We start from the raw sequence: 14,778 nt of genomic DNA, 5'->3' as shown, positions 1-14,778 counted from the left end.
GTAATGTATCTTGTAACTGTATACATGCTCAAAATAAACTTAGAACATGGAAGATCCCGTCACACCGTAGGAAGGTTAAACCAGTGTTTTTCAACCTTTTTTGAGCTAAGCTACATTTTTTCCATTTAAAAAATCCAGGGGGAGACTATCCCATCCTCGTCGCCGTTGTTCTGTGCCAAATTTGTCACTTATCAGCAATATAAGCCTAATAATTCAACAAAAGAAAGCTTATTGTCTTTTTCTGCCTTTTATTCCCGCTCTTACTTTTTCCACTTCCAGGTGTCCAACACAACACATGTCATCATAGCCTGTGTCCCCCGCCCTTAAGTTCCCCTTACAATGGTTCCAGTATTGTCCTGTGACTCGAGTAACCAATACATGACAGACACTACCAGCAGAAAATGTAAAAAAACAACAACTCAATAGTGTATATTGACAATATAAAGTCCATCCATCCGATTTATAATGCTTGTCCCTCTCGGGAAGGCGGAGTACACCCTGGACAGTCGTTCACATCTAACACCTGACGCAATTGTTCAATATGACTTCAAACCATAACCATCAATTATTTTGTCTCAAAGTAGGCTTACAAAGCAATGAGCTACAAGCTGCCACCTACTGGTTACGGAAGAGTATTACAGGGTTACTCTGCTGATCTACAGACAGCACAGTCACTCTACAACGGCACATTGTTTGCGAAATACAATTAATGGTTTGCAAAAAATGTTTTTCCGATCAATTAAGTTAAATTGCCTAATTTCTCACGGTACGCTAGTGTACCGTGGCACAGTGGTTGAAAAACACGGAGCTAAACAACCTTTTTTTGTTTACTTTTCTTGACTTTAACATAGAAAAAACAAAAGGGAATTGTTAGCAATACTGCTAGCTGTTTTATGTTAGCATTGTTTGATCATCATTTCACCCCTCCTACTAACCGTATAATAAAGTCAATATTTTTAAATAAGTACTACACTAAATGAGCTAAAAATATATTAGTTTTAAAGATGGCCAATGGACAAAATGAAGTACATAAGACAGGGGTTTTACAACTATGGACGCGGCAGCCATTTTGTATGTTAATAGGCTAAGTTATCTAAAACAAAAAACTTTGCATAATAGCTGAGGAAGCAAATTAGTTTAATAACTAATAGTACATATTACTGATTCATTTCGGGGTTGTTGTTTTTTTAAACAGGCCTAAAAATGGTCCCAGAGCCTCACTTTGGACATCCTCGTCAAAAGCATAGGAAGGTTAAACAACCTTTTTTTTGTTTACCTGTCTTGACTTTAACATAAAAAAACAAACAGGAAGTGTTAGCAATACTGCTAGCTGTTTCATGTTATCATTATTTGGCCATCTTTTAACCCCCTCCTACTAAACGTATAATAAAGTCAATATTGTTAAATAAATACTACACTAAATAAGCTAGAAATGCATTATTTTTAAAGATGGCCAATGGACAAAATGAAGTATTTAAGACAGGAGTTGTCAACTTTGAATGTGGCAGTGCTGGAGAGGATGTCAATCATCTGTTTGTGGAATGTGAGAGTGTACATGTGTTTTGGGAGGAGATCAGAGATTGGCTGAGAGACAAGGGTGAGGAGATGTCCCCATTCTCTATAGAAAAGATCACATTTGGTATTTTTGTGAACGACTAACATAGAAATGTTTGTCAACATTATTCTCCAGGCAAAAAATGTTCTCTATAAATGTTGATTAATGAAAGTTAGGCCTACATTTTCTATGTGGGTAAATGGGTTACAATTAGGGATGTCCGATAATGTCGGACTGCCGATATTATCGGCCGATAAATGCTTTAAAATGTAATATCGTAAATTATCGGTTAATGTTTCAAAATTATCCGTATCTGTTTCAAAAAGTTAAATTTACGACTTTTTAAAACGCCGCTGTGCACACGGATGTAGGGAGAAGTCATAATATCTACGGCTTTTCACACACACACAAGTGAATGCAAGACATACTTTAACACTGTTACAAATATGCGCCACACTGTGAACCCACACAAAACAAGAATGACAAACATATTTCGGGAGAATATCGCACCGTAACACAACAGAATAAATACCCAGAACCCCTTGCAGCATTAACTCTTCCAGGACGCTATACACCCCCACCCAGCCCCGCCCACCTCCCCATGCTCTCTCAGGGAGAGCATGTCCCAAATTCCAAGCTGCTTTTTTGAGGCATGTTAAAAAAAAATACTGCACTTTGTGACTTCAATATTAAATATGGCAGTGCCATGTTGACATTTTTTTCCATAACTTGAGTTGATTTATTTTGGAAAACCTTGTTACATTGTCTAATGCATCCAGCGGGGCATCACAACAAAATTAGGCATAATAATGTGTTAATTCCACGACTGTTTATATCGGTTGATATCGGAATCGATAATTAAGAGTTGGACAATATCGAAATATTGGATATCAGCAAAAAAAAGCCATTATCGGACATCTCTAGTTACAATCAATCAAATCTTGGAGAATGATTAAAAGTACAAAAGCCCTTAAATTGATATCCTTGCTAAAAACATTTAAAGTGATTTAGGTAGCCCTTTTTTTCTCTCTCTCTCATTTTTTAGTATTATTACTCTGTATTTGCTTTTGTTTTCTTTCCTTGATGTTGAAAGTGCCTCAAAGTTTGTGTGAAATATAAAAAGATGTTTATGTTCAATAAAAAATGTATATAAATAAAAATAAAAAACTGGATGCAGCAGCCCTTTCGTATGTTATTATGCTAAGGCTAAACTAGGTAAAACAACTTTGCATTATAGCTTTGGAAGCAATTTAGTTTAATAACTACTATTACATATTACTTGAAAGTAAGGCCTACGTTTTTTAATTGGCTGAATGTGTTACAATTATCAATCAAATCTTGGAGAATGATTAAAAGTGCAAAAGCCTTTAAATTGATATCCTTGTTAAAAACAATTTAAAGTGATTTAGATGGCCCTCCTCCCCCCATCCCCCTCATTTTTTAGTATTATTACTCTCTGTATTTGCTTTTTTTCCTTGACGTTGAAAGTGCCTCGACTTTTGTGTGAACTATAAATGTATATTTGTTGTTCAATAAAAAATAAATAAAAAATATATATAACATTTTGTATGTTACGATGCTAAGGCTAAGCTAGGTAGACAAAACAACTTAACGTTAAAGCTGAGGAAGCAAACTAGTTTAATAACTAATATTACATAATACTTGAAAGTAAGGCCGACATTTTTTAATTAGCCTAATGGGTTACGATTATCAATCAAATCTTGGAGAATGATTAAGACTACAAAAGCTTTAATATCAATATCCCCTTTTTGTTTTTTTCCCCCTCATATTTTTTAGTACTCTTACTCTTTGTATTAGCTTTTGTTTTCTTTCCTTGATGTTGAAACTGCCTCAACTTTTGTGTGAATTATAAATGTATTATGTTTTTTCCATCTATCCATTTTCTATCGCTTATTCCCTTTGGGGTCGCTGGTGCTGTCACGCCAAATGTCTTTCCCCCTATTTACTTGTTAACGCTATATTATAAAAAATATAACGCTATATTATAAAATAGAGATGTTTTGTTAACGATATATTATAAAAAATAATAATAATTAAAAAAAAAAAATGTACAAACACAAGCTATGGGATAAGGTAAGAGGAAACGTGAGTAAACGTGACCCTGGAAGTAAATGAGTTATCCCATAGCTTGTGTTTGTAAATTGTTTTAATATTTTTTTTATATTTTATAATATAGCGTTAACAAAACGTCTGTATTTTTATAATATAGCGTTAACAAAACGTCTGTGTTAATCATGACCCCGGAATTAAATGGGGGGGAAGGTTTTTGTAGGGGGGAAGAAATTTGGCGTGACAGCTCCTATCTCAGCTACAATCGAGCGGAAGGCGGTGTCACGCCAAATTTCTTCCCCCCCCCCCATTTACTTCCGGGGTCATGATTAATACAGACGTTTTGTTAACGCTATATTATAAAAAATAATAAAAAATATTAAAAAAACAATTTACAAACAAGCTATGTGATGACGCATTTACTTCCGGGGTCACGTTTCCTCTTACGTCATCCCATAGCTTGAGTTTGTAAATTGCTTTTTTTATTTTTATTTTTCTATAATATAGCGTTAAAAAGCGTCTGTATTTTTATAATATAATTATATATTTTTATAATATAGCGTTAACAAAACGTCTGTATTAATCACGATCCTGGAAGTAAATGGGGGGGAAGGTTTTTGTACGGGGGAAGAAATTTGGCGTGCCAGCGCCTATCTCAGCTACAATCGGACGGAAGGCAGCGTACACCCTGGACAAGTCGCCACCTGATCGCAGGGCCAACACAGATAGACAGAAAACATTCACACTCACATTTGTTGCTCAATAAAATAAAAATTAAAATAAATAAAAACTTTGGGTGCGGCAGCCATTTTGTATGTTATTTTGCCAAGGGTAAGCTAGGTAAACACAACTACTTTGCGTTATAACTGAGGAAGCAAATGATAACTAATATTACTGATTTTTATTTTTTTATTTTATTTTTTTATAACTAGCCTAAAAATGGTCCTCGAGCCTCACTTTGGACATCCACGTTAAAGGCGTTCCTTACCGTTGTTGGTGAGGTTGTTTCTTGGCTGAATTGTCAGAAGCGGCTCGACCCTCAGAGGCTTCTTCTTGCCGATTACTTGAAACTGTGAGCTGGGCTGCAGGACGCAGACGTCCTTGCCGTCTTTCAGGCAGGAGACCAGCACACACTGCGGGCTGCCGTCCATCGGGAAGCCGAGCAGGGCCAGCTGGCACTGGGGCTCCGAGCAGCACTCCGCCCGGCACAGCTCCGGCTCGGAGATGTCGAACCTCCACGCCAGGTGATGAGCTCCGGCCTCGATGGAGGACGAGTTCAGTTCCAGGTTCGTATCGTCGACCTGCTCCCACTCACAGGCCCCGACCAGGCCGAAGAAAAGTACTAAACACTTAAGAACTTCCTTCATCTTCTTCCTGGATCCCGAATGGCAAAAATGGTTAAACCAAAAATCCCCAAATAAAAGCTTGACGGTAAAACTTCTTGACAACAAAATGGACAATGCGTTCACCACTTCCTACTTTTAATGACGCAGTGAAGACACCTGCTCGACAGGTAAGATGACTCATGGCCGCGCCTACCGCGGTGACGTCACGCAGTGGGCGGAACAGTTCTTGGAAACGATCCAAGAACTGTTCCAATCCACTTTATTTATATAGCACATTTAAACAACAATAACGTTTCCAAAGTGCTGCACAGCCATGTTAAAACCCATTATAAAAATAAATAAATAAATAAATAAAATAAAATAAAAAAAGTATATATATACCCCGAAAGGGAATAAGCGGTAGGAAATGGATGGATGGATGGATATATATATATTATGCTCCACCAATGACTGAATAAAAACAAAAAATAAATAAATATAAAACCAATAGTAACAATATAAAAACAAATATGATTAAAAACTATTTTAAAGGGTAAAATCAATTAAAACAGTAAAATAGAAATCAAAGTGTATAAAAAACACAGAGGACAACAGAGAACAGAGAACCACACAACTCACGTAGTGTTAAAAGCCAAAGAATAAAAGTGGGTCTTAAGACGAGACTTAAAACACTCCACTGTGGAAGCAGTTTGAACATGGAGCGGCAGAGTGTTCCAGAGCTTAGGGGCGACCACAGAGAAGGCCCTGTCTCCCCTGGTCTTAAGTCTGGTCTTGGGCACCACGAGCTGGAACTGGCTCTCGGACCTCAGAGCGCACGCAGGAATGTAAATTTGGATAAGGTCCGAGATATATTGAGGTGCCAGTCCATGTAAAGATATGGTTTCACTAATTTACTCATCACAAAAAATACATAATTACATTGCTTTTTTTGTTTGTTTTTTTATAAACCTTTGTTTATAATATGCAACATTTACATACAAGCAAAGAAATAATAATAATAAAAACCTCTACAGAAACAGTACAAAACTGCACCAGGGGTATGCTTACCAACCTTGAGTCCTCCGATTTCGGGAGGTGGGACGTGGGGGTGGGGCGGAGGCGTGGTTGGGGCCGTGGTTGGGGTGGGGGGCGTGGTTAAGAGGGGTGGCGTATAATTCACCAATTCGAGTATTTCATATACCGTATATTTCATATAAGTGTGTTGCCCACACATGTGGTCCTCTCCAAGGTTCTCATAGTCATCATAGTCACTGACGTCCCACAGGGTGAGTTTTCCTTGCCCTTATGTGGGCCTACCGAGGATGTCATAGTGGTTTGTGTTGTGGTTTGTGCAGGCCTTTGAGACACTAGTGATTTAGGGCTATATAAGTAAAGATATATATATATATATATATATATATATATATATATATATATATATATATATATATATATAAATACATATATATGTATGAAATACTTGACTTTCAGTGAATTCTAGCTATATATATTTATTTTATTATATATATAAACACATAAATAAAAGAAGTAGTTGAATTTCCGACAGCACCTATCAAATACGCAGTAATAAAAACCCAGTTGTTCTACTAACTGTACTGTGCTTGCTTGTAACTAAAAAAAACAACAACACTTACCTTTCATTATTTGAGGAACCTTTGTTCTGCCATTTGCGTATTGGCGAGCAATCTCCGAATCCGGGAGCATCCTCCACGGATTTGTTGTAGACATCCGCAAATGAGAATGGGATGTTGCTTCCAGCTATCAGCATAGCCATCTTTGTCTCAGCATAAGATACACCATCGGGTTTCCATTTTGCGAGGTGGGCCATAATACTCGGTTGCGAACGATCCTGCGCTGCGGACGCTTTGTGCTTTGCTGACCGTTCATGGCTGAATATCCGTTCGGCCGCCGTGTTCAATGGAGAAGTCTGTTCTACAAAATTTACAGGCAACATACCCCTTCCCCTTCGAACTCTCCTGGATAAACTGAAATTTTTGTTTCCAATCGTTCTGGAACTTGCAAGCATATTTCTTCATTTTGCCCGTCGACGGTGTAATATATTGTGTTGGAGTCAATAACCAGGCGACGTGATGAAGTTACGTCTCTTTACTGTGGGCTTCAGAACAACAGACTCCCAATGCATATGTTCCTTGACTGCACTTAAATGTAGAATATATTTACAGTCTATTCTATGTACAGAAGATGGCAGTATTGTCCTGTTTAAGAGGGTCACAACATTGAGTCAGGTCTGACTCAATGTTGGGGGGAGTGGCCTCCAGCTCCGCTTGAATTTCGGGAGAAATGTTGTCCTGGGGGTTTTCGGGAGAGGCACTGAATTTCGGTAGTCTCCCGGAAAATCCGGGAGGGTTGGCAAGTATGACCAGGGGCATGTAAACTCAATAAAGTAACTAAAATAGAATGCAATATATACATATATATATATATATATATATATATATATATATATATATATATATATATATATATATATATATATACATATATGTATATATTGCATTCTATATATATATATATATATATATATATATATATATATATATATATATATATATATATATATATATATATGTAACAAAGTGTAAAGCCATATGCTCACACAAGTTCCGTAAAAAAAAACAAATGTGGAGCACAGCGTCATAGTTTTATTAAAGTAAAGTTCTAATTCCTGTTTAAAGGCACAATAAACAGGTCGGGTATTGAGAAACTTACATTTATGAATACAAAACTTAGCCCGGGCTTTACGGTAGAAGAGGGGTTAGTGCGTCTGCCTCACAATACGAAGGTCCTGCAGTCCTGGGTTCAATCCCAGGCTCGGGATCTTTCTGTGTGGAGTTTGCATGTTCTCCCCGTGAATGCATGGGTTCCCTCCAGGTACTCCGGCTTCCTCCCACTTCCAAAGACATGCAACAGGGGATAGGTTGATTGGCAACACTAAATTGGCCCTTGTGTTTGAATGTGAGTGTGAATGTTGTCTGTCTATCTGTGTTGGCCCTGCGATGAGGTAGCGACTTGTCCAGGGTGTAGGCCGCCTTCCGCCCGATTGTAGCTGACATAGGCGCCAGCGCCCCCCGCGACCCCAAAAAGGGAATAAGCGATAGAAAATGGATGGAAAACTTAGCCCGCGACCCCGAAAGGGAATAAGCGGTAGAAAATGGATGGATGGGATGGAAAACTTAGCCCATAGTATAATGAGATTGCAAAGGTAAAATTATGTTTCAATTGTTTTTTTTATACGGCTGAAAAAACATAATTAAATTATTTATTTGATGGTGACGTTATGAGTGGAGTTATTGGAAACTTTTGGAGTTTAGTCTGCAGATGCCGCTGCTGCTCCACAGCCAACATATACACGCAGCTCCAGTCACTCGGCAGGCTTTAGGACCCAGAGAGAGAGAGCAAGAGAGGGACGCCCTGATGCTGCGTTCATCGCCACTGGTACATTCGATGGAAAACGAGCGACTTCCTTGGTTTGCGGTGGTAAATATTAAAATTTTGACAAAATGAACGATCAGTTGGCAAAAATATGTTGGTAATAAAACTATTTCAGTAATTTATAAAGTATGACTTTGAAAATACAACACTGTCAGAGATATTTGAATTTTTTAACTGCCAGTCAAACTGGATGTGATGTGAGTATTCCGACTATACTTGAAGGCATCACCAACAACCGCGTGGTCCCCTCCCTGTCGGTCCTCAGTGTGTACGCGCATCACCCACGCTCTACATTATTGCTGGTCTTTTTTATTTCTATTATCCTAATTATTATCTTTTACATTTAAAACCGTCTACCTTTTTTTTATACTGTGGAAAAACAGCTTTAGTCGTTACTTGTTATTATTTATTTTTGATACTATCAGTAATTTTCTCTCATTAAACTCCATTTATTGCAACTATTTCTTTCAAGCTGGAATTTTGGGAGAAAGAAGACATTTTAAAGAGAATACTTTGTCCCGCACCATCCTGATGGCAGCCAACCGGGTGGGGCGGCGGGTCAACAAGGTGTGCCACCCCTCACCAAACCGGGCGGGTGGCGGGAGCAGCGTGGGACGTGAGCCGGGTCACGGCCTGCAGAGACGGCAGGCCAGAGTCACGGTCAAGTACAACCGCAAGGAGCTGCAGAGGAGGCTGGACGTGGAGAAGTGGATCGACTGCGGCCTGGACGAGCTCTACAGGGGCCGGGTGAGTGAGGGATGCTGCTTGGGCCTCAGCTTGGAGACATGTCCAGTCACGTGACCTGAAGGACAATTATTGGCTTCTAATTGTTTATCTGGGACCATCTGAGACAAAGTTCCATAGTTTGTGTCACAGGAGCACAACTTATCTCTACTAAAGGCTAATAATGTGTTTGCTAATTCTACACAGTTACAACAAGTCACCTCCATCTTTGTTTTGATCGGTTGCCATGGCTACAAGCTACAGTTTGTTCAAATGTAGAAAAACGACGTCTTAACTCTGGCGTCAATATTTCGACAAATGTTTGACGAACAGAACAACGCTGCCCCTGGTGATGACGTGTGGAAGTGCACATGAGGAAATCTTCCCATTAATTGTGTCAAACCAATCAGAGCGCTGGATTGTTTGGCTCCGCCTTTTTTTTTAGGTAGCCTTGACAATTGCCGTGAATAAAAGCGTTATGAAGAAGAAAGCTAACGTGTGATGATGTACAACGCTAACGCGCGATGAAAAATAATGCTAACGTGCGATGACAAAGAACAACGCTATCGTGTGACTAAGAACGCTAAAGTGTGATGAAGAATAATGCTAACGTATGATGAAGAATAATTCTAACGTGTGATAAAAAAAAATGCTAACGTGTGAGACAGAATAATGCTAACGTGTGAGAAAGAATAATGCTAACGTGTGATATAAAATAATGCTGACGTGTGATAAAGAATAATGCTAACGTATGATGAAGAATAATTCTAACGTGTGATAAAAAAAAATGCTAACGTGTGAGACAGAATAATGCTAACGTGTGAGAAAGAATAATGCTAACGTGTGATATAAAATAATGCTGACGTGTGATAAAGAATAATACTAACGTATGATGAAGAATAATGCTAATGTGTGATAAAAAAAAATAATGCTAACGTGTGATAAAGAATAACGGTAACGTGTGATAAAAAATCATGCTAACGTGTGATAAAAAAATAATGCTAACGTGTGAGAAAGAATAATACTAAAGTGTGATAATAAATAATGCTAGCGTGTGATAAAAAAATAATGCTAACGTGTGAGAAAGAATAATGCTAACGTGTATTAAAAAAAAATTATGCTAGCGTGTGATTAAAAAAAATAATGCTAACGTGTGAGAAAGAATAATGCTAATGTGTGATAAAAAAAAATGCTAACGTGTGAGAAAGAATAACGGCAACGTGTGAGAAAAAATAATGATAACGTGTGATGAAGAATAATGCTAACGTGTGATAAAAAAATAATGCTAACGTGTGAGAAAGTCTAATGCTAATGTATGATAATAAATAATGCTAGCGTGTGATAAAAAATAATGCTAACGTGTGATAAAGAATAATGGTAACGTGTGATAAAAAAATTATGCTAACGTGTGATAAAAAAATAATGCTAACGTGTGAGAAAGAATAATGCTAAAGTGTGATAATAAATAATGCTAGCGTGTGATAAAAAAATAATGCTAACGTGTGAGAAAGAATAATGCTAACGTGTAATAAAAAAAAATTATGCTAGCGTGTGATAAAAAAAAAAAATGCTAACGTGTGAGAAAGAATAATGCTAATGTGTGATAAAAAATAATGCTAACGTGTGAGAAAGAATAACGCCAACGTGTGATAAAAAATAATGCTAACGTGTGATAAAGAATAATGCTAACGTGTGATAAAAAAATAATGCTAACGTGTGAGAAAGTCTAATGCTAATGTGTGATAATAAATAATGCTAGCGTGTGATAAAAAAATAATGCTAACGTGTGAGAAAGAATAATGCTAATGTGTGATTAAAAATAATGCTAACATGTGAGAAAGAAAAATGCTAATGTGTGATAAAAAATAATGCAAACGTGTGATAAAGAATAATGCTAACGTATGACGAAGAACAATGCTAAAGTGTAATAAAAAAATAATGCTAACGTGTGAGAAAGAATAATGCTAGCGTGTGATAAAAAATAATGCTAATGTATGATGAAGAATAATGTTGACGTGTGATGAAGAATAATGCCAACGTGTGATGAAGGAGATTAGCATGTAAAAACTGAAATATTCCTTTTAGTTCATAGTAAAGTTACACAGTCAGATTGTGTTGATGTTGATGTCAGACTAAATCCAAGTGACAGCACATAAAATGCTGCAGGCTCTCTTGTGTTCTTCTGAGAGGAAAACAAGAAGTGATTCTCTCAGGTTTACTTCTGGTTGTCTACTTCTTTTTGTTTGGTTCTTCTTTGGTTCTGGTTGTTTACTTATTTTTTGTTTGGTTCTTGTTTGGTTCTGGTTGTCTACTTCTTTTTGTTTGGTTCTGGTTGTTTTGTTCCAGTTGTCTACCTCTTTTTGTTTGGTTGTAGTTTGGTTCTGGTTGTCTACTTCTTTTTGTTTGGTTCTGGTTGTTTGCTTATTTTTTTTTTGGTTCTGGTTGTTTTGTTCCGATTGTCTACCTCTTTTTGTTTGGTTGTAGTTTAGTTCTGGTTGTCTACTTCTTTTTGTTTGGTTCTGGTTGTGTACTTATTTTATTTATTTTTTTGTTCCAGTTGTCTACTTCTTTTTGTTTGGTTCCAGTTTGGTTCTGGTTGTTTACTTTTTGTTTGGTTGTAGTTTTGTTCTTGTTTACTTCTTTTTGTTTGGTTCTTGTTTGATTCATGTTGTTTGGTTTTTGTTTGGTTCCGGTTGTTTACTTATTTTTGTTTGGTTCTTGTTTGGTTCTGGTTGTCTACTTTTTTTTGTTCGGTACTTGTTTGGTTTTTGTTTAGTTCTTGTTTGGTTCTTGTTGTCTACTTCTTTTTGTTTGGTTCCAGTTTGGTTCTGGTTGTCTACTTTTTGTCTGGTTATCTACTTTTTGTTTGGTTGTAGTTTTGTTGTTGTTGTTGTCTTCTTTTTGTTTGGTTCTTGTTTGATTCTGGTTGTTTGGTTCTGGTTGTCTACTTTTTGTTTGGTACTTGGTTGGTTCTGCTTGTTTGGTTTCTGTTTGGTTCTGATTATTTACTTATTGTTTGGTTTTGGTTGTCTTATTTTCGTTTGGTTCTTGTTGTGTGGTTTTTGTTTGATTCTGGTTTGTTTATTTCTTTTTGTGTGGGTTCTTGTTGTCTACTTCATTTTGTTTGGTTCTGGTTGTCTACTTTTTGTTTGATCCTAGTTTTGTTCTTGTTGTCTACTTTTTTGTTTGGTTATGGTTGTTCGGTTATGGTTGTCTACTTTTTGTTTGGTTCTAGTTTTGTTCTTGTTGTCTACTTCTTTTTGTTTGGGTATGGTTGTTTGGATTTCTTTGGTTCAGGTTGTTTACCTATTTTTGTTTGGTTCTGGTCTTTTGATTTTTATTTGGTTCTTGTTTGGTTTTTGTTCGGTTCTGCTTGTTTACCTATTTTTGTTTGGTTCTTGTTGTGTACTTATTGTTTGGTTCTGGTTGTTTACTTATTTTTGTTCGGTTCTTGTTTTGTTTCTGGTTGTCGATAAATAAATCCAACTTTATTTATATAGCCCTTAATCACAAGTGTCTCAGAGGGCTGCATAACGACATCCTTGGCTCAGATCCCACATCAAGGCAAGAAAACATTTAACCCAATGGGATACAATGAGAAACCTTGGAGGGGACTGCAGATGTGGGGACCCCCCAACCTCCTGGGCGACCGGTGCAATGGACCTCGAGAGGATCTAGCATAATAGTGTGGGAATCCAGTCCATAGTGGGGCCAGCAGATCATCTTGAGTGGAGACAAGTCAGCAGCGCAGAGACGTCCCCAACTGACGTCCCCACCCCGGGTCCTGACTTTGAACAGCTAGCGTCTGTGGTCACCTAACCTCTCCACGTAGAAAAGGGCAGCAGAGCAGAAAAGAAACGGCAGATCAACTGGTCTAAAACGGGGGTCTGTTTAAAGGCCAGTCTGTACAAATGAGTTTTAGAATGGGACTTAAATGCTTCTACTGTGGTAGCATCTCTAACTGTTACCTGTTGAACATTCCAGAGTACTGAAGCCCGAAGTGGCGATGACCAAGAAGAACGCGGAATTGGAATATAATTACAACACTTTATGTACATATTTATATACCTATTTATATAATATTTACATATTTATATAATATGTAACTACAAGCTCCATTCACAGACAGAGTCCCATTGCGTTTATGAGCGGTCGAGCGGGTCAAAAGCCGGGAAAAAAAAAATATATATATATATATTTTTTATTTTTTATATTTGTGGCGGCCGTAATTCTTTCGTGGTGGGCCGCCACAAATAAATAAAAGTGTGGGAAACCCTGGTATACATGTATATAGGTATACACAGTATAGGCGTAATATGATTAAACTTTCTTGTTCTTGTCAGAAGTCCAGCAGCCACATTTGGTACCAGCTGTATTTTTTTAATGCTGGACATAGGGAGACATGAAAATATGACCTTACAGTAATGGAGATGAGACGTAACGAACGCATGAATAATGATCTCAGCATATACACTTATTAAATAGGTGTGTACTTGTTTGGTTGTCAAATGTTAAGGTGGTATTATTAAATAGGAGTCTGTGTATAGCAGGGCCGATAATCAGCATTTCCATTTGTTTGTTTTTTGTTTGGTTCTGATTGTCTACTTCTTTTTCTTTTGTTCTTGTTGAGTTCTGGTTGTCCAATTATTTTGTTTGGTTCTGGTTGTCTACTTTCTTTTGTTTGGTTCTTTTTTGGTTCTGATTGTGTACTTTTTGTTTGGTTCTGGTTGTTTACTTATTTTTTTTTGTGTTGTTCTTTGGTTCTGGTTGTCTACTTACTTTTGTTTGATTCTTGTTTGGTTCTGGTTGTTTATTTGTGTTTGGTTCTTCTTTGGTTCTGGTTGTCTACTTATTTTGGTTTGGTTCTGGTTGTTTATTTGTGTTTGGTTCTTCTTTGGTTCTGGTTGTCTACTTATTTTGGTTTGGTTCTGGTTGTTTTTTTGTTTGTTTTTTCGTTTTTGTTTGGTTATTGTTTGGTTATGATTGTTTACTTATTCTGTTGTGTTCTTCTTTGGTTCTGGTTGTCTACTTATTTTTGTTTGATTCTTGTTTGGTTTTGGTTGTTTGGTTTTTGTTTAATTCTGGTTGTTACTTATTTATGTTTGGTTGTTGTTTAGTTCTTGTTGTCTATTTCTTTTTGTTTAGTTTTTGTTGATTACTTGTTTTGTTTGGGGCAATTGGAGGATTAACACTCAGTTCTAAAAATGGAATCAGTTGTAGAAGCACACTTTTACGCACTTATCAACTTGATGATGGATGGATAAAAAAAATGGACGGTTAAATATTGGTGATGGATGGATGGATAATGTAAATTTTGGATAAATATGAATGATATATAAATAAATAAAAATCTTCTCTTTTCTAAAATCTTTAAACCACACCACAGTGCATTTGCTTGACACACCTGGACCTCTGAGACGGGCGGTGCTATTAATGTGTCACAATTGGGAAAATAAAAATGAGGATTCAGATTGATGATGTGAGCGTGGACAAACCATTGTCTGGTCCACAGACAGACACACAGAGACACACACACACGCACGCACGCGCACACACAGTTGCATAATAGATGAAGACCATCATTTGTCCCCTGATATTAGCCAGGTAATGAGTGTCCGGTGATAAATAGAT

At 37.2% G+C, this 14,778-nt stretch overlaps 2 protein-coding genes across 4 annotated transcripts in view; one reads left to right on the top strand and one right to left on the bottom strand.

The window, feature by feature from the left end:
- LOC133537464 (papilin-like) overlaps positions 1-5,130 on the bottom strand; it is a 12,364-nt gene extending 7,234 nt beyond the window's left edge. Inside the window, exon 1 of one of the 2 annotated variants that reach the window (XM_061878493.1) lies at positions 4,614-5,130. In XM_061878493.1, the coding sequence (XP_061734477.1) occupies positions 4,614-4,992 (379 nt within the window). In that variant the 5' untranslated portion in view covers positions 4,993-5,130. The remainder of the gene's footprint in view (positions 1-4,613) is intronic. The other variant, XM_061878492.1, reaches the window with a different exon arrangement.
- The window catches only part of LOC133537466 (protein phosphatase 1 regulatory subunit 14A-like), a 17,176-nt gene continuing 7,080 nt past the window's right edge, over positions 4,683-14,778 (top strand). The window contains exons 1-2 of one of the 2 annotated variants that reach the window (XM_061878499.1): positions 4,683-5,138; positions 8,897-9,171. In XM_061878499.1, the coding sequence (XP_061734483.1) occupies positions 8,956-9,171 (216 nt within the window). In that variant the 5' untranslated portion in view covers positions 4,683-5,138; positions 8,897-8,955. Of the gene's footprint in view, positions 5,139-8,439; positions 8,470-8,896; positions 9,172-14,778 lie in introns of those variants that run through there. The other variant, XM_061878498.1, reaches the window with a different exon arrangement.

Source organism: Nerophis ophidion, linkage group LG18 (genome assembly GCF_033978795.1).
Source record: "Nerophis ophidion isolate RoL-2023_Sa linkage group LG18, RoL_Noph_v1.0, whole genome shotgun sequence".
NCBI lineage: Eukaryota > Metazoa > Chordata > Actinopteri > Syngnathiformes > Syngnathidae > Nerophis > Nerophis ophidion.
The sequence above is the reverse complement of the archived record's forward strand: the minus strand, read 5'-3'. Positions and strand labels throughout refer to the sequence as shown.